General features: G+C 40.6%; 1 protein-coding gene across 4 annotated transcripts in view; it reads right to left on the bottom strand.

Moving 5' to 3' along the window:
• fam168a (family with sequence similarity 168 member A) overlaps nucleotides 1-19713 on the bottom strand; it is a 128776-nt gene that overhangs the window by 55733 nt on the left and 53330 nt on the right. For 2 of the 4 annotated variants that reach the window (XM_048597636.1, XM_048597637.1), the window contains exons 3-4: nucleotides 8728-8808; nucleotides 4425-4550 (exon numbers count right to left, since the gene is read on the bottom strand). In XM_048597636.1, the coding sequence (XP_048453593.1) occupies nucleotides 4425-4550; nucleotides 8728-8808 (207 nt within the window). The remainder of the gene's footprint in view (nucleotides 1-4424; nucleotides 4551-8727; nucleotides 8809-19713) is intronic. The other 2 variants (XM_048597638.1, XM_048597639.1) reach the window with 1 other exon arrangement.

The raw sequence follows: 19713 nt of genomic DNA, 5'->3' as shown, positions 1-19713 counted from the left end.
AAAGAAACCAAGAACAGCCGTGCCCATTGAATAATGAGCCAAGTGGAAACACAGTGACCCTTCACTGAGATTTAAGTACATGTACAGCTGTTGTTGAGGTTTAAAAGAGTTATACCTTTATTTCCAGTACTTGCAGTGAAACCATTTCAAATTGTTATTACAGTGTACAGTAGTCTGTTTTTTGTGTAATAAACTTTTATCTTCTTTTGTAAAAGTACATTGGCAGCCTCTTGTGAATATGTTCAGGGACTGACTGCCATGGTAATCAAAGTTCAATGGAGCTATGGTATATCAAGCCAGGTTTTATGTTGGAATCTGACTTGTCCAGTATTATCATCAGCTAGGATCATGAGGGAAAAAAAAAATGGAAAATTAAGGAAAAGATAAAATTAATATTTTTTGGATCTCTAGAACAAATTTACAACTTGTAGGATTGAGATTCTATAGTTTATTTTCATTCTGAGTGGCATGGCAAGAATATAAATCACATCATTTATTGAGCCCTAACTTCACAGGTACCCAACTTCCTAGATTGTATTTAATTTGCTTTAATAATGTAAATTTGACAAATTCTTGAAACTCATTAGAAGGTAAAGAAGAAAAACCTATTTTTTAAGGCTAATCAACCACAGGACATCGATTTCACAACACAAATTATACAGCATATCAATCTTGTGTGTGCATGAAATTGTCATTTACTAATCCAGCAAATGCTGGATAAATATGAAAAACCAAGCTCAGAACCATATCAGATTGTATAGTCAAGGTATAAGTGTGGTATGGGTAATATATTTTGCTGTTGTAAGAATTGCTTGTTTCAAGTACAATCTTGAACTCAGTGGAGTTTGTTTAAGATTATAACTAGCTACCTGTACCTATGGAAATTTCAGTTCAAAATGTGGGGTTACTACTTAATCTTACATTCAAAGTGTATCGCATATCTTCTACATAACTGAACATTTTATGGCTGAAATAAATTTAATAACGGGACAGTATGTTTAATTCAGAGTAGTTGTGTACTTGTTTGGCTGTGAATCTGTACATTGGGTAAACTTTATGTATATTTTAGGCAAGATAATTCTACACTTAATTATGCAAGCATAGTTTTCAAGTTATATATCTTCACGATAAAGGTGCGCAATAACCCTTAATGACATACATCTCAAACTACTTACTGTGTGCAAAAATGGTCAAAAAATTTACGCAAGAATTATTCAGAATATCTAAATTTCAAAAACAAAGGATGCAGACTTCAGGAGTTATGCATCTGTCAGATATGGCAATGAACAGAGGCCACATTTCTCTCCCCACCATCAGCCCAGGATAAAAAAGAAAATTACATTAATCAGCCGTTCGTTACAAAGCACAATTAATAGATGCCTGAAAGCAGACTAAGGGACTACCACTGCTAGAAGTTGTGGTCCAGGGAAATATGGAAAGATTGAAATGATAATGGAGAACAATAGCAGGGTCAAAAGAGACTCTACATTATAAGCTTGTCTCCAAATGAAATATCACTCTACGGATGAAGCAATTTGAATTCAAGGATTTCATCCCATCTCCAAATAATAATGGGGAGAACAATATAACACCATTGTCAAGAAGAACTGTTGTGCTTGCCTACCATGTGGATATGCTGTTGAGCTTTTCAACCAAAAAAGTCCACAAAAATAATCTGTTACCATTACATATAAATAGGTTTTGATCCCATTAGCTGTGCACGATGATTTTGGCACTTAGACCCAAAATGCTTCAGTGCTACTAGTCTGAACTAAGCTAAAAAACATTTAAGTTTGGCAATGAGTACTAGTAAGATTGTTAATTACAGTTCAACCTAACAATTGTCTGAAGACTGACAAACAAACCCTGGTTGTGAAATCCTGCATTACAAATTACCATGATATTATAGGGGACTAGAAAAACCACTACTGTTTTGGGAAGAGAAATTTGTCATCTGTATCTCAGAAACCAGGTTACTGCAGGTTTAAGCTACCTCCTGTTGCTGCATATCAGAATAAAGAGCCCTAGATTAGATGCACCAGGAGCTTTCCTCATTTCTACTGGTCAATAATTGCCAGGTCAAAATTGTGTTAATTTCTTTGCAAGTGCACTAGAACTTGCAAGCTCCTACAGCATAAATCTATACTTTATATTTTACATTACTTTATATTTCCATTCTTATTTCCTGCAGTAAATCTGCTTGAATGCAATCTTTTCTCTTGCAGTGAGACTTAAGAGTATTGCACCCAGTACATAACTTATACACTGGGTTCAATGTCACTATACTCCCCTGGTCGAACATAATTCAGCATCTAGTCCATCTGCTAATTTACGTTGAAAATATCCAAACTCTCTCGCATGCATACGCACATTCATACCCCAACTAACTAGGTAATGCAAATTGCCTTGCCTCTTAAAAAGGACTTACCTGCTTGACGTAGAGAAATTGGACGTGGCCAGCCTTTTGGAAAAAGTCATGCGTACAGTACAACCTGTCCACAAATATAATCTACAATCATTTTAAAATATTTGGCCCTGCCCAATTTTCATTATATTAGGGAAAATGGAATTTAGATCAGACACATTATAAATTGCTTTCTCCAGCTAGGTTTTCTGAAAAGAAATGAGAAAAATAGACCCTTCAAACTGGAAGCTTTCCATTTTTCGAATGTTTTCACACTGTAAAAACTTTCTATAAATAATAGGGAGAGAACTCCTCCAACAGCAGCTCAGATGTGTTCTGATATTGAGGAGATTCCTGTGAACTGCTATGTTCAGTGGAGCTGTTTCAATATGAAGTGGGGAGGAGTCTTTTGAGGTAAGGAAAACAGGGGTAGGAAAGGGGGGAAAATACAATGAAGATGATAAACAATACAAGTATCTCTTACCAGGCCAAGATTTAAGATCCAGGTTTGGGTGAAGGGGAGCATTGTAATGAAGATACTAGCATAAGTCTCGCTTTGGAACAAATGCAGTCCCATTTCCAACTACTAACATTGTTTAGATATAAATTCAGATTCCATCTCTAACACATTAGTCTGGGCCTAATTTTTGTTTTACAAATATCACATTTCAGTGAAATCTGTATTGTACGTTTACAAATATTGAACTGGACAGCAGCTCTTCTTTTGATGAAGGACTCAAGAATGTGAACTGATGGGTGATTTACTTATAAATTCACAATTTTGTTGGCACTCAACAGCAATTCCTTCTTTTCCTGCTGCTTCTTTCTCATACATTGGTGAAAAGAACAAATTCTGCAATTGCTGGTAAACAGGAATTTAGGCCATACAGGCAAATTTGGCTGTGGTCTCACTATTATATTGGAGCACAACAGTAAACAAATATTGTACTAGTTTGCCGATAACAAAGTGCTTGTTTAGTCACATAGACTGGGAGTTACGTATATGAAAGTTAACAGATTAAATCATAGTAAGCTATGCTTTTCATTCAAAGCAGGTTAACAGTCAACAAGTCTTTAATTTTTTTTTAAACCAATTGTGGTAGATTGCTGCCAGAGCTCAGTACTTTTTCTGAAGTTCCCATTTTCTAACACCATACAGTATAAAGGCTTTTCTACAATTAGTACTGTAACATCTGTAAAGTGGTTTGATATATTTTACATAATAAATATCTCCAGTACAATGATTATAAAAATTCAATGTAGAAAACAAAATTCAGTTTGGTAAAAAATAAGTTACGACTTGAATTGCGTTTTCTACCCTGGGTTTACTTCAGAAAGCAATGATTCTATTTACAGTTAGGCACATCACAGCACAGAAAGTAGTTTGAGATTCTTAGTCATTTTCATCCTCAAGATTGCATTTAAACATAATGTGTCTACCACATGAAAAAAACTCATCTCTAACATGTGCAGAAGAGACATGGTCTAACTAAGGTAGGGCAAGATCTTCACCTTGGAAAGCTTGTAGGGATACAGAATTATTTGTCCTCTATGGTTTTTAACAATAGCTTTTAAATTTGACTACTCTCTCATCTCAAGTATTGCACAAACTAGATTTACGTGTTTTGATGATCTCGTCAACATAAAATGGATTTTGTTCTAACCTTTATTTTGTAACAACCAAGTTTAATTTTTTGGAAATATTTTAAAAAACTATGAATTTGACAATTATTCATTACTAGTACTAACTTGTTTCAGCATCCAATTTATCATTAGTTCACCCTACCTTCCTATATACTCTAAGAGTGACTTTCCATCTTCATTACGACATCCACAACTTACTTTTGCTAACCCAAATTTAAACAAGACTTTTGGACAGTGTCAGAAAATATTTAACAGATGTCAAAACTTAAGTGGCTGACCCATTATTCCCCAGGACTCTTCTGCACATTGTACTTCACAAAATGAATCAGTTCAATCAAGTTCTACAGTATAAAAGGGAAAAATGTGTTTTATTTACTGAATGATGCAGAAGAAGCTTGGAAAGTTCTGCTCTCAGTGCCAGCATCGACTGGGAGATCATAAGTACCCTCAGAGGCACCAGAAGTTGATGTCTGTGGCCAGCTCTGCCTCATCATGAATAAAGCTTGCACAGAGACAGAAAAGGGTGTTACAAAACAAGCTGTTCTCAACATTTTTAACAGTGCAATGATTTATGACCCCTCAGAACTGAGGACTTAGATTACCTTCCCCAGGAAACAATTTTCATCAGCAAGAGTTTAATAGTGCTACTATTTTCTTCCTGCAGCTCTGTCAGTCATTTCTTTTACTGCCCAAAGCTCTCAAACAGTTCTACTGAAAGGTTACAGTATAAACACAACTTAAGTAGGAAAAGAGCACCTCCTACTGGAAATTTCCTTATTTCTTCTGTAACGGGATGAGTACACAGCATATACATATAAATTATCTCCTGGTATCAACAAAATAGCTTCTCATTTTATTATTCAATTCAGCAACCAATTAAAAAGCTAAAATTTGATAGCCACAAGAAATTTGGATGTTTTTCGTTTAGCTTCACACAACGTGTTAGTAAAGGCGAAAATGGTTTGAATTATCTCTACAGAACGTCCTAATGTCCTTAAGCACTGACTGGAAAAGCATTGGTTAAACTGTTAATCAAATAGAATATGCCTTTGTACCAAAGAAAATGAGCATGTTCTGCAGACTGATTTAGAAGCATCTGGTCAGCTAGGTTAAAACAAAGAACTGCGAATTTTAGAAATTTGAAACAGTAACAAATTGCTGGAGAAACTCAGCAGGTCTGGCAGCATTTGTGGAGACAAAGTGTGGCTCGATTTCTTTTCTATCCCCTGTCCCGTCTCTTCCCACTTATGTTCACAATTCTTCTGACGCTTTTGTCAGTTTCAGAATTTCCAGTTCATTGGCACCAGCGCCTCCTCTTCACCACGGGCGTGCAATCCCTTTACACATCATTCCCTATCAGGACGGTCTCAGGGTTCTCCGCATCTTCTGCGGAGAAGACCTGAACTGTCCCCTGTTGCCACCACCACCCTTCATCTGACCAAACTCGTCCTCATTTTGAATAACTTCTCCTGACTCCCCTCACTTTCTTCAGATCAAAGGTGTGGCCATGAGTACCAGTATGGGCTCCAGGAATGCCCGTTTCTTTGCGGGGCACACGGAATATTCTTTGTTCCAATCCTACTCTGGCCCCTCCCCACAACTTTTTCCTCCAGTACATCAATGACATTACTAGTGCTGCTTTCCCCATTGTTCGGAATTGAAAAATTTATTAATTTTGCTTCCAATTTCCACCCTGCTCTCATCTTCACCTGGTCCATCTGACTCCTCCCTTCCTTGAAATCTGCTTCTATTTCTTGGGATAGGCTACCCACCAATATCTAATACAAACCCATTAACCAAACTATAAACTCTCACACCCTGCTTCCTGTAATGATGCCATTCCATTCTCCGAGTTTCTGTCTCCACTACAACAGTTCTGATGATGCTACCTTGGGCAGGGAGTTACCCACTTTGGGATGGCAATTAAAACAAGCAATACACAAAGAAAAACAGAGAATATTAAGAGGGGTAGAGAAAATGAAAGACTTGGAGTGTATGCTCATAGGTCCCTGGAGGTAGCAGGTCAGGTAGATAAAATGGTAAAGACAGTATACAGGATGCTTTCCTTCACTGAATGAGATGTTGAACACAACAGTAAGGATATAATGCTGGAACTATACAAGACACTGATCAGGCCACAACTGCAGTTGTATACACAAATCTGATCACCGCATTACAGGGAGGACAGGACTGCTCTAGAGAGCACACAAAGGGGATTTACAAAAATGTTGCCAGGGCTTGAAAACTGCAAGTATGGGGAAAGATTCTCTCCTGACATCTCTGCCTAACTCATTTTTCTCCTTTAACACACTTCTTGAAGCTTACCTCTGATCAAGCTTTTGGTTTTCTGACCTAACATCTCCTTATATGGCTTGGTGTAATTTGATTTTACAATACTTTTGTGAACAGCCTTGGGGCTAAAGGAGTTAAATATTGGCTTCTTTTTATTCGTTCATGAGATATAGGCAAAAAAAATAATACACTGTTGCTCTTAAAGAGACATTTTGCTTGACCAGGATCAGTACATCAGTGAGCACAGGGATGACAGATAAATTGAGTCTTGGTATGGATTAAGATACAGGCAGCAGAGTTTTGGATCACCTCAAGTTTATGGAGACCGTAGAAATGTGGGAGATCAGTTAGGGATCTGTTAGAATATGGAGTCTAGAGGAAAGAAAGGCATTCAGTAGATGAACTGAGACAGCAATAAAGTTGGTGATGCTGCAGAGATGAAATAGGAATTGGTAGTTAAAGAAAAGATTTGGGTGGAGAATGAAAGCAATGGTTCAATCTTGCAAATATCGGACTGAAGACAATGTGGTATGCAAGGATCCAAGAACAAAAGTCTTCTCAACTTCCTTCTGTCTAGAATACTGCTATCACATCTATCAAAGCACTTAAGGTTTTCTCCTCCTTCAGGGGACCTTCAAATAAAAAGAACGTAACCATGGTGTCAGATATTTGACAGACTTTTTTTTAAATTGCAGGAGATTCCAACTCAGATGCAGAGGCACACTTAAAAGTCTGGATTTCCATCAGGAATACAGTAAACCAGGTAGGAATTTCATGTACAGTTAACTACATTGGAATTTTCTATCTACCACAGTGGAAGGTAATTTTTAAAAAGTTTTTAAAATTACTCCCATCTGTAACAAATGAACCATGATGAAGTATTTTAAATACTTTGCTTTAATCATTATTCCTTAGAAATACCTCATAATATTTACACGAATTTTAAAATAAAACTAAACATTAAATATATTCTTAGACCTCTCGTGAGCAACCCTTTATAAATTATTACACTATAAAACATTTTTTCTAAAACAGAACTCAAAGCCTAAAATGAAGCATAACGAGCACTGCAAATAGCTTGAAAGAAAAGGAAGAGTTTTATTTGTACCACGCTTTTCACAAGCACTGAATGTTTCAAAGCAGTGCACAGCCAATGAAGTGGTTTTGAAGCATAATCACTGTTGTAACATAGGTGCAGCAGCCAACATGTGCACAGCAAATTACCACAAACAGCAATGTGAGTGTGACCAGATTTTTTGATATGTTTATTTAGGAATAATATTGCCCAAGAGACACCGGAGATTACTCTCCTTTCCTTATCTCATCCTTGCTCATCTTTGAATAGTGCAATGAGATCTTTTACATTTGTACTTGCAGTTAGATTTTGTCTCAGTGTAACCATTAATCCAAAAGATGGCAGCTCTGACAATCCAGGACTCCTTCAGTACTGCAATACAGCGTCAGCCTCGATTTTAACACTGAGTTGGACTCGAAGCCAAAACCTTGCAACTCACAACTGAGAATGCTATTGAGCCTCAGCTAACATTCACTTTATTAATATGAATAAATTCAACATGCTTGTAATGACAATCTGATAAGATTATAAAATGATATCTGAATCCTATGAAACCTATGGCAACTCCTCCTAAATCCCAGATCTTTCTATAGTTTTCAAACTGGTCACTGTGGCCCTTAGCATCAGATGGGGAAATTAAACCAATAGAGACTAATGCTTATGGTTCTGGCATGTAAACATTTCTGCTTGAGCCACTATATAGATTCTGTGCTGGTACTGGGAAAATGTGATTTAACACGTAGAAACTAATAAGGGAGACAAATTAAAGATTACAAACATGCAGTGAGCAATTCCTTTGACATTCCATTTTACACAGCAGAAGGAAATGTTCTCCCAGATCTAAAGTAGATGACGTCATGGTTAAACAACTAACTTTTTGGACGAAGGTAATATTAGTTTGCCTGTTTCGTAACTTCCATTGTATTCTTTTGAGAACTGAAAAGGTAAAGACTTACAGAAATTGAATCCAAAGCTTGAAATATTCCCGGATGTTTGCTGTATCTTTTGGCTCAGGAATCTTTGCCACAGCAATTTCAGTATTAAAACAAATGTTTTTCCCTCTTCCCTCAGTTTTACTAACATAGGATTCCTACTTTCCCTGCCATCCCAAAATCTTTATCCGTTTCCTATTCTATGAATCCAACTTAAAACCTAAATACCAGTTTCTGTCCAACAGAAAATAGCTGTATACGCTAAGTAATAAGTAGTCATGAAATTATAATCCATTATGTAGATATATAATTCACAAGGATCCATTTTGATCAATTTAAAAATACATTAAGCTCAAATAAAATAAACTTTAAAAGCCTACCTGGAGGATATCCAGGACTGCCACTGGCATACATATTAGCAGTATAGGCAGGAGCAGTGGTCGGATAACCTGCTGGATAACCTGGAAAGGAAACAGAAAGTAGAACTGATAAATGTCAACTAACAGTTAACACAAACAAAATGACAAAAGGGGAACACTGTTTTCCAAATCAAACACAATGCATCACTTAAGCATGTATTAGGTTACTCTCCATCTGAAAAAAATTCTCAATTTGCAGAGTTATGACATTCTGACACATCAGCTTTCCATACAATACCATAAGCATGCATGCAATATTTCTGACTGAGTGGAAACTCTACATTTTTTCCAAGTGCATGAACTTTCTTGTTCATAAATTTTCCAGAGATGCCAGTAGTAAATATACATCTCCTACAATTTGCACAGAGTAGGGCCAACAACAACATGCTGCAAAAGATAAACTAGTGACTCATGAGAGTCATGCAAACTCAGCCCTTGCTTAGTATTATAGCAGCTTATAGGAAATGAACTTTCAAGAAACAGGCCATTCGGGTCAATAACTTGATGCCAGTGTTTTTAGGTTCCACATGAGCCCACTTCCACCCTTCATCTAACACCATCAACATTTCCTTCCTCATGTGTTATTCCAGCTTCTCTGAATGCATCTATACAATTTACCTCAATTGCTAATTGTACTACCATGTTATAAAGAAAGTGGTTTCAAGGTGAATACTAGTTTATTTTAAATTCCTACTGGATTAAATTATGTCCCCTAGCTATGGTCTCTCCCATTAGTGTTAAGATGCTCTCTAGATTTACCCTGCAAAACACTTTCTTAACTTTAAAAACCTCTCCAAACAAAGTCCCTCAGTTGGCCCATTTACCTGGGGCTGATAGGCTACCACTAAATACTCTGGAAACATTACGAGTGTTTGACTCAACCACCCTTTCAGGCATTGAGGTCCAGACTTCCACCACCCTGACAAAATTTCTCAAATCTTAGCTTTCTACCGCTTAGCTTAAATCTAAGCCCCTTGGTTAGTGACTCCTCTACTAATGGAAAAGTGTTTTCCTGTCCACCCTATCCATACCCAATCTTATACACCTATCAGGTTCCCTTTCAACCCTCGCTGCTCAGGAAAACAGGCCAGGCAATCAAATCATCCCTCGTAGGTCAGGCTTTCCATCCCAGACCACAACCTGATAACTCTCCTCTGCTCACTCTGTATTTAAATAAAACAATATACTGGCTTTGGAAACTGTTCGAAGAGATTTACTAGGCTGATTCTTGGGGATTCAAGGGGTGACTTATCAAGAACAGCTAAACAGGTTAGGCAGTTATTCATTACATTTTGCAAGAATCAGGAGTGATCTTAATGAAACACTTAACAGTCTGAGGGGACTTGACAGGGTACATGTTAAGTCGACGTTTCCACTAGTAGAGAAATCTCAAACTAAGGGGCTGAGTCGAGGAATAAGGGACATTCAGTTAAAATTGAATACGTAAGGGAATTTCTTCTCCCAGAGGGCAGTGAATGCCTGGAATCTTGTAACCCCAAGAGTTGTGAAGGCTAGTTCACTGAAAGTACTTAAAGACGAAGTAAATAGATTTTTGAAATATCAGTGGGTTAATATCTATGCTGAGCTGGCACAAAAGAGTTGAGGCCTGCAGCAGATCAGCCATGATCTTTTTGGATAGCAGGGCAGGCTTGAGGAGCCAAATGTCCTCCTCCTGCCCTATTTCTTATGTTCTGTCTTGTGCATTCACATCTTTCCTTTAACAGTGAGCAGAACTGCATGCAGTATGCCAATTGTGACTTAACCAGTGCTTTATATAAATGCAGCATAACCTCCCTACTCTTGCTGGCTAATGTTGCAGTTAATAAAAGGCAAGTTTCCCAGATGTCTTCTTTATCCACCTCCCTGCAGGAGGATAAAGAGAGATCTGTGGGTAGACACAAGGTTCCTCTGGTCTTCAGTACTTTCCAGGATCCTTTCAGTTTCATCCCTTGGCTGGCTAGCCCGCATCAAGTGCGTGACCGCTTACCTTTCCGTGTCAAGCTTCATTTGTCGCTGCTCTGCCTAGTTGACCAAACCACTGATATCCTCCTGCAATTTACAGCTATCCTCCTCACTGTTCACCACCCCGGGCTCTTACGGTCTCACGACAGACTTAGAGAAATTATCAAATGCTAATGTCCATGTAAACAACATCAAATACATTGCTTTCATCAACACTTCTGGTTACCACCTCAAAAGGTTTGATCAGATTTGTCAAATATCACCCTCTCTGAACCGATCCATGCTGACTATCCCTGATTAATCCATCTCTCTCCAAGGGCAGAAATATTGTGTCCCACAGAATTCTAATAAATTCCTCAATACAGAGGTTAGACTGACCGGCATGTAATTTTCTGGCCTAAACCTTCCTCCATTTTTTTTTATATAACGCAGCCAAGTAAGCAATCCTCTGGCACATCACCTTGAACTAGAAAGGATTAGAAAATTATTGCCAGGGCTCCTAGTATCGCCTCCCTTGCTTCCCTTGGTCTGAGAGACATGTGTCATGCAGGCTTGCAGATTTATCCACTTTTAAAGCTGCTAAACCCACTTGTAAATCTGCTCTCTTTTTATCACTTACTTTTGATATTTCACAGTCCTCCTATCCTGCCAATGCTTACTCATGCACATGCTTTCCTTACCTAGTTTTCTTTTCAAATGCTCCCCTGCATTTTCATACTCTCTAGGGTCTCTGCTGAATTGAGCCCTCAGTATCTGCCACGCATTTCTCTTTTTTTCTGTTCATTTGTGGGATGTGGGCATCGCCGGCTGGGCCAGCATTTCTTGCCCGTCCGCATTAGTCCTCGAGAAGGTGGTGAGCTGCCTTCTTGAACCGCTACAGTCCACCTGCGTAGGTTGACCCACAATGCCATTAGGGAGGGAATTCCAGGATTTTGACCCAGCAACAGTGATGGAACAGCGATATATTTCCAAGTCAGGATGGTGAGTGGCTTGGAGGGGAATTTGGAGGTGGTGGTGTTCCAATATGTCTGCTGCCCTCGTCCTTCTAGATGGAAGTGGTCGTGGGTTTGGAAGAGGCTGTCGGAGTATCTTTGGTGAATTTCTGCAGTGCATACTGTGGGCAATACACACTGCTGCTACTAAGCGGTGGTGGAGGGAGTGGATGCAGTGCCAATCAAGCGGGCTGCTTTGTCCTGGATGATGTCAACTGTTGTTGGGGCTGTACTCATCCTGGCAAGTGGGGAATATTCCATCACACTTTTGACGTGTGCCTTGTAGATGGTGGACAGGCTTTGAGTTAGGAGGGGAGTTACTCGCCGCAGTATTCTTAACTTCTGACCTGCTCTTGTAGCTACTCTGTTTATGTAGTGAGTCCAGTTGAGTTTCTGGTCAATGATACCCCCAGAATGTTGATAGTGAAGGATTCAGTGATGGTAACACCTTGAATATCAAGGTGTGGTGGTTAGATGGTTTCTTATTGGTGATGGTCATAGGCTGGCACGTGTGATGTATGAATGTCACTTGCCACATGTCAGCCCCAAGATCTGGACACGGACTGCTGCAGTATCTGAGGAGTCAAGAATGGTGCTGAACATTGTGCAATCATCAGCAAACATCCCCACTTCTGACATTATGATGGAGGGAAGGTCACTGATGAAGCAGCTGAAGATGGTTGGGCCAAGGTCAATAGCCTGATGAACTCCTGCGGAGATGTCTTGGAGCTGAGAATGATTGACCTCCAACAACCATGACCATCTTCCTATGTGTCAGGTATGACTCCAACCACCAGAGCGTTTGTCCCCTGATACCCATTGATTCCAGTTTTGCTAGGGCTCCTTGATGCCACACTCTGTCAAATGCAGCCTTGATGTCAAGGGCTTTCACTCTCACCTCACCTCTGGAATTCAGCTCTTTTGTCCAGGTTTGAACCAAAGCTGTAACGTAGTCAGGAGCTCAGTGGCCCTGGCAGAACCCAAACTGGGCGTCACTGAGCAGGTACTGGTTGATAACACTGTTGATGACACCTTCTATCACTTCACTGATAATTTACAGTGGACTAATGGGGCGGTAATTGGCCAGGTTGGATTTGTCCTGCTTTGTGTGTACAGGACATATTTAGGCAATTTTCCACATTGCTGGGTAGATAACAGTGTTGTAACTGTACTGGAACTGCTTGGCTAGGGGAGCGACAAGTTCTGGAGCACAAGTCTTTAGTACTATTGCCAGAATGTTGTCAGGGCAGCATCCAGTGTCACCAACCGTTTCTTGATATCACGTGGAATGAATCGAATTTGAAGACTGGTATCTGTAATGCTGGGGACCAGTGGAGGAGGCAGAGATGGATCATCCACTTGACACTTCTGGTGAAGATTGCAGCAAATGCTTCAGCCTTATCTTTTGCACTGATATGCTGGACTCTTTCATCATGGAGGATGAGGATATTTGTGGAGCCTCCTCCTTCAATGAGTTGTTTAATTGTCCACCACCGTTCATGACTGGGTGTGGCAGGACCCAGAGCTTAGATCGGATCCATTGTTGTAGGATCACTTAGCTCTATCTGTCACATGCCGCTTTCGCTGTTTGGCATGCAAGTAGTCCTGTTTGGTGGCTTCACCAGGTTGATATTTCATCTTCAGGTATGCCTGGTGGTACTCCTGGCATGCCCTCCTGCACTCCCCATTGAACCAGGGTTGATCCTCTAGCTTGATGGCAATGGTTGAGTGGGGGATATCCCGGGCCACGAGGTTACAGATTGTGCTGGAGTACAGTTCTGCTGCTATTGATGACCCATAGCACCTCATGGATGCCCAGTCTCGAGTTGCTAGATCTGTGCAAAGTCTGTCCCATTTAGCATGGTGGTAGCACCACACAACATGATGGAAATTATTCTCAATGTGAAGACAGGACTTCATCTCCACAAGGACTGTGCGATGATCACTCTTACCAATACTATCATGGACAGATGTAACTGCAGATGGTAGATTGGTAAGGAAGAGGTCAAGTATGTTTTTCCCTTGTTGGCTCCCTCACCACCTGCCACAGACCCATTCTAGCAGTTATGTCCTTTAGGACCCAACCAGCTCAATCAGTACTGCTGCTATCGAGCCACTCTTGGTGGTGGACACTGAAATCCCCCACCCAGAGTACATTTTGTGCACTTACCAGCCTCAGTGTTTCCTCTAAGTGTTATTCAACATGGAAGAGTACTGATTCGTCAGCTGAGGGAGGACAGTACGTGGTAATCAGCAGCAGGTTTCCTTGCCCGTGTTTAACCTGAAGCCATGAGACTTCATGGGGTCTAGAGTCAATGCTGAGGACTCCTACAGCAACACCCTCCTGACTGTTTCCCACAATGCCGCCACCTCTGCTGGGTCTGTCCTGCTGGTGGGACAGGACATATCCAGGGATGGTGATGGTGGTGTTTGGGACACTGCTTGTAAGATATGATTCAGAGTATGACTATGTCAGGCTGTTGCTTAACTAGTCTGAGAGACAGCTCTCCCAATTTTGGCACTCGCCCCCAGATGTTAGTGAGGAGGACTTCGCATGGTCGACAGGGCTGTTTCCACCATTGTCTTTTCTGGTGCCTAGGTCGATACCAAGTGATCCGTCTGGTTTCATTTCTGAGACTTTGTAGCGATTGGTACAACTGAGTGGCTTGCTAGGCCATTTCAGAAGGCAACTGAGAGTCAACCACATTGCTGTGGGTCTGGAGTCACATGTAGGCCAGACCAGGTGAGGGTGACAGATTTCTTCCCCTGAAAGACATTAAATGAACCTTATGCATTTTTCTTACAATCGACAATGATTTCATGGTGATCAATTGATTCTTAATTCCAGACTTTTTAAAAAAATATTGAATTCAAATTCCACCATCTCCCGTGATGGGATTCAAACCCAAACCAGAACATTAGCTGGGTTTCTGGATTAATAGTCTAGCAATAACACCACTAGGCCATCGCCTACCCCATATCCTTATCCTTAATCCATACCCCTTTATCCTTAACATCCAGAGTTCTCTGGTCTTGGTCTCACCCCTTGTCTTTAAGGATATATATTTGATCTATACTCTTGATATTTCTTCCATGAATGTTTCTCAATGTTTAGGCAGTTTTATCTCCAAGTAGCTGCATCCAGTCCACTGAGTCAAATCGCATTTTATCTTAGTAAAATTAGCTTTTCCGCAGTTGACAGCTTTTATTTATGGCCCTTTTTTTTTCATAACTATCCTAAATTTAACTGAGTTATATCACTATTTCCAAAGTGCTCCCCTAATCACATGGGTTCCACTTGCCCAGGTTTGTCTCTGAAGATTAAGTCCAGTACTTACCCTCCCTTGTTGGGCTTTTTAAAATATAGTTTTTTATTAACCCATTCTTCTAATCAACCTGTCTCAGAGTTGATATTATGCATTTCTGGAGCTGGTAGGACTTTAACCCGGGCCTCTTAGTCCAGGGGTAGGGACATTACCACTGTATGTACTAGCTAAAAAATATGATCACCAGGCAGCAATTTAAGCAATCAGCTCTCTCCCTAACTTGCATTCCAAAACCATCCCAGTTAATGTTTGGGTAGTTAAAATCCGCTACTATTATTGCTTTATTTTCTTACGCTACTCTGAAATTTGATTACATATTTGATCCCAAGTCTCCCTCATCACTTGGGGATCTACAGCCTGTTTGTACTTCGTTTTTACAAGTTTATATATGGTTCAATTTGATTGAGGACCTTTGAAGAAGTCACATCAGACTCAAAATATTAACTTTATTTCTCTTTCCTCAGATGCTGCCAGACCTGCTGAGTTTATCAAGAACTTTGATTTAAATTCTGATTTCCAGCATCTACAGTATTTTGCTTTTAATTGAGGGGCTTCATTTGATGATCCTTCCAAGATATCATCCCTCCTCACTGCTATAATTCATTCCTTGATCAATAATGTGCTCCCCAGTTCTATGCCCGTCTAAAATCTCAACACCATATAGCCTGGAATGTTCAACTGCCAAGTCTCTGTTGTAGCTATATCATCATACTCCCATGCACCCACCTGCGCCTATCTAAAAGAGGGTCACTGGACCCGAAACAATGACCCTGGTTTCTCTCCACGATGCTGCCAGACCTGCTGAGTTTCTCCAGCAACTTGTTTCATTTGTAAGAAATTTCTACTTTTGTGCCTTCCACTCATCTGTCTTCTTCCTCAGGCACTCAATATTCAAATACACCTAATTTGGCCTTGATAAAGTCATTTCTTCCTTAACTTGTGTACGTTAACTCCACCTTCTAGATTCACTTACTTCATTTTAACTTCTAATTCCAGCTCAAATTTTCTCCCCTCTGAACTTTATGTCATGATTCCATTAGCAAACCTCACGAGGAGATTGTTCCCATTCGTACTGATATGTTGAGTCATGTAATTTATACCACACCCCCATTTGTACTTCATTTTTCTTTCTTCCTGTATCATTTGGCCCAACATGGGCCACCACCCCTGCCAGTTCACCCTTCTAATTCAGAATGCCCTTCATCTTTTCATTGCCATCCTTGGCCCTGACACACAGGAGGCAACATACCATCCTAAAGTCATGTTTACAGCCGCAAAGGCTCCTGTCCACTCTCCTCACTAGTGGATTCCCAACCACTACTGTCCTTCCACACTTCTTCCTCCCCTCCTGAGCAGCTGCACCACCCACAGCACCATAGACTTGGCTCTGGCTGGCCTCTAAACAGGAACTATCACTTTCACTACTTTCCAAGGGCAAAAAAAGCAATTTGCAAGCAAAGCTCATTTGAGGGATTCTCTCTTTACCTGCCACGTCCTCTTTATCCTCCCAGTGGACAACCATTCCCTCTCTGCCTATCCTGCCAAAGCTACCATCCTGAAGTGTGGTTTCCATGAAACTCTCAGCCTTTTGAATGCACTGTAGTGCTCCCAGCTGTGCTTTAGTTTCAAAACCTGGAGCTCGAGTCGCTCCAGTCAGAGGTACTTCCTGCATACATGGTCACCTAGACTGCCAAGAGCAGCTAGGATTTCTAACATCTTGATGGATATGCAAATCACAGGCCTGAGCACAAAGAAATCTTAAGTAAACAGAATATCAGTCCCTGCTTCTACTTACGTATAGACTAGAAAAATCGTTTTGTGACAGGAAACCAACCAGAACCCCTTAAATCTATAAAGTAAAGCAATTTAGTTTTAGAAATATTAATTGTATAAAGCTTTTAAGCAGTACTTTAGACACAAGAGAAGAGAAAAATACTCATCAATTACCTGAGATAACAAGGTGTAGAGCTGGATGCACACAGCAGGCCAAGCAGCATCATAGGAGCAGGAAGGCTGACGTTTCAGGATTCTTGTGACATCACACATCTATTTTGTTTAAGCAGCCAATCAGATATGATTCTGTCATTTCTTTAGGATCTCAAGTGCTTTGTTGTAATTCTTGCTCATAAACAAAGTAGAACTGTATCCAGACGGCTATGCGTATTGTCATGTCTCCAGGGATTCTTTCTCCCTGGAATATTCATTTAACAGACTAACTGGCCTTCCATGGGTCCTTTGAATATACTTTATTTCCAATGGTTAGGGTATTGGAAGTGACGATTTAGTGTCTGGAAACTGAAATCACAGATTCTCATGGATTCATCCAGTCTGTCGTAAACTGAATATCATCAGATTTGAACATGGAAGTGAAAAGCAGCATTAACAATGCTGAGAAACTGTACATGTGTTCTATGCATGATCAAGGCTTGAGTCAATCATCTGGCTTGTGGAGTCACAAGTGTGATTACACTGAGATGAAACCGTGGAAATGTACAGACTGTGGGAAAAGATTCAATTACCTATCCCAGCTGGGAAAGCATCAGCGCAGTTACGACCCAGAAAAGCCATGAAAATGAACTGTGAGAAGGGATTCTGTTAGCCATCTGAGCTAGAAATTCATTGGTGCACTCACACTGGAGAGAAGCTGTTCAAGATGACACGCGAATTGGAGGTATAACAGACAGTGAAGACGATTACCTCAGAGTGCAACGGGACTTTGACCAGAATGAGCAATGGGCTGAGGAGTGGCAGATGGAGTTTAATTTAGATAAATGTGAGGTGCTGCATTTTGAAAAGGCAAATCAGGGCAGGACTTGCTAAATGGTAAGGTCCTGAGGAGTGTAGTTGAACAAAGAGACCTTGGAATGCATGTTCATAGTTCCTTAAAAGGGGAATCCCAGGTAGAAAGGACAGTGAAGGAGGCATTTGGTATTCTTGCTTTTTATTGGTCAATGCACTGAATGTAGGAGTTGGGAGGTCATGCTGTGGCTGTACAGTGCTTTGATTCGGCCACTTTTGGAATACTGCATGCAACTCTGATCTCTCTGCTATAGGGAGGATGTTGTGAAATTTGAAAAGGTTCAGAAAAGATTTACAAGGATGTTGCCAGGGTTGGAGGGTTTGAGCTTTAGGGAGAGGCTGAATAGGCTGGGGCTATTTTCCCTGCAGCATCAGAGGCTGAGGGATGACCTTGTAGAGGTTTATAAAATCACGAGGGGCATGGATATGGTGAATAGATAAGGTGTTTCCCCCAGGGTGGGAAATCCAAAACTAGAGGACATAGGGTTAAATTGAGAGGGGAAAGAATTAAAAGGGACCTAAGGGACAAATTTTTCACGCTCAGGAGTGGTGCGTGCATGGAATGAGCTGCCAAAGGAAGTAGTGGAAACTGGTACAATTGTAACATTTAAAAAGGCACCTGGATGGGTATATGAAAAGGAAGGGTTGAGGGATATGGGCCAAATGCTGGCAAATGGAGCTAGATTAATTTAGGATATCTGATCTGCATGGACGAGTTGGACCGAAGGATCTGTTTCCATGCTGTAAGCTCTATGACTCTATATGGGAATTTAAATTGATTTTCACACTTAATCCTACTCTAATAACATGAGAAATCGAAGCAGAAGTAAACTATTGAGTCCCTCAAGCCTGCACCGTCATTCAATACAATCATGACTACTTTTCAGTCTTAGTTCCACTTCTCTATCTGTTCCACATATCCTTTGATTCCCCAAGATCAAAAATCTATCCATCTTTAGAATCATTTACAGCACAGGAGGCTACACAGCCAGTGACTCAATTGTTTGGAACAGGCAGAGAACAGGCCATACTCAACCACTCCACACTTGCAAAAACCACATCACAGCATCTACTGTGAGTTGCGATCCAACAGCATTATTCAAAAATTTCTCTCTACCTGTTCAGAGATGTTATTACACACTTCTGGAGCAGTTGGGACATGAACCCAGGCCTCCGGGTCAGGGGTAGGGGGTAGGGGGTCTACCACTGCGCCACAAAGACAGAAAGCTACCCCAATTGTTGAATTTGATTATCTTAAATTATTTGTTAGTGTAATAGGTCAAACTCAAAGTGATTCATTTATACTTGTCATAAGCAACATTCATTCATGTGCCGGAAGCCATTCTCAGTTCAAATGCTGAGCTTTTTAAAAACATTACTCAGGAACAAGGGAATCCTTATTGTTCCATAAAAACAGAAAGAACTGCAGATGCTGGAAATCAAACAAAAACTGAAATTGCTGGAAAAGCTTAGCAAGTCTGGCAACATCTGTGGAGAGAAATCAGTGTTAACATTTCAGGTCAGGTGACTCTTCTTCAGAACAGGTATTGTTCTATCAGAGATAGTAGGAACTGCAGATGCTGGAGAATCCGAGACAACAAGGTGCAAGGCTGGATGAACACAGCAGGCCAAGCAGCATCATAGGAGCAGAGAGGCTGACGTTTCGGGCCTAAACCCTTCATCGGAAAAGGGGGAGGGGAAGGGGGTTTTGAAATAAATAGGGAGAGAGTGGGAGGCGGATAGAAGAGGGATGGAGGAGAGGATAGGTGGAGAAGAAACAAACAGGTCGAAGAGGCGGGGATGGGGCCAGGAAAGGTGAGTGTAGGTAGGGAGTTAGGAAGGGGATAGGTCAGTCCAGGGAGGACGGA

Source organism: Rhincodon typus, chromosome 6 (genome assembly GCF_021869965.1).
Source record: "Rhincodon typus isolate 14 chromosome 6, sRhiTyp1.1, whole genome shotgun sequence".
Classification (NCBI taxonomy): Eukaryota; Metazoa; Chordata; class Chondrichthyes; order Orectolobiformes; family Rhincodontidae; genus Rhincodon; species Rhincodon typus.
The sequence above is the reverse complement of the archived record's forward strand: the minus strand, read 5'-3'. Positions and strand labels throughout refer to the sequence as shown.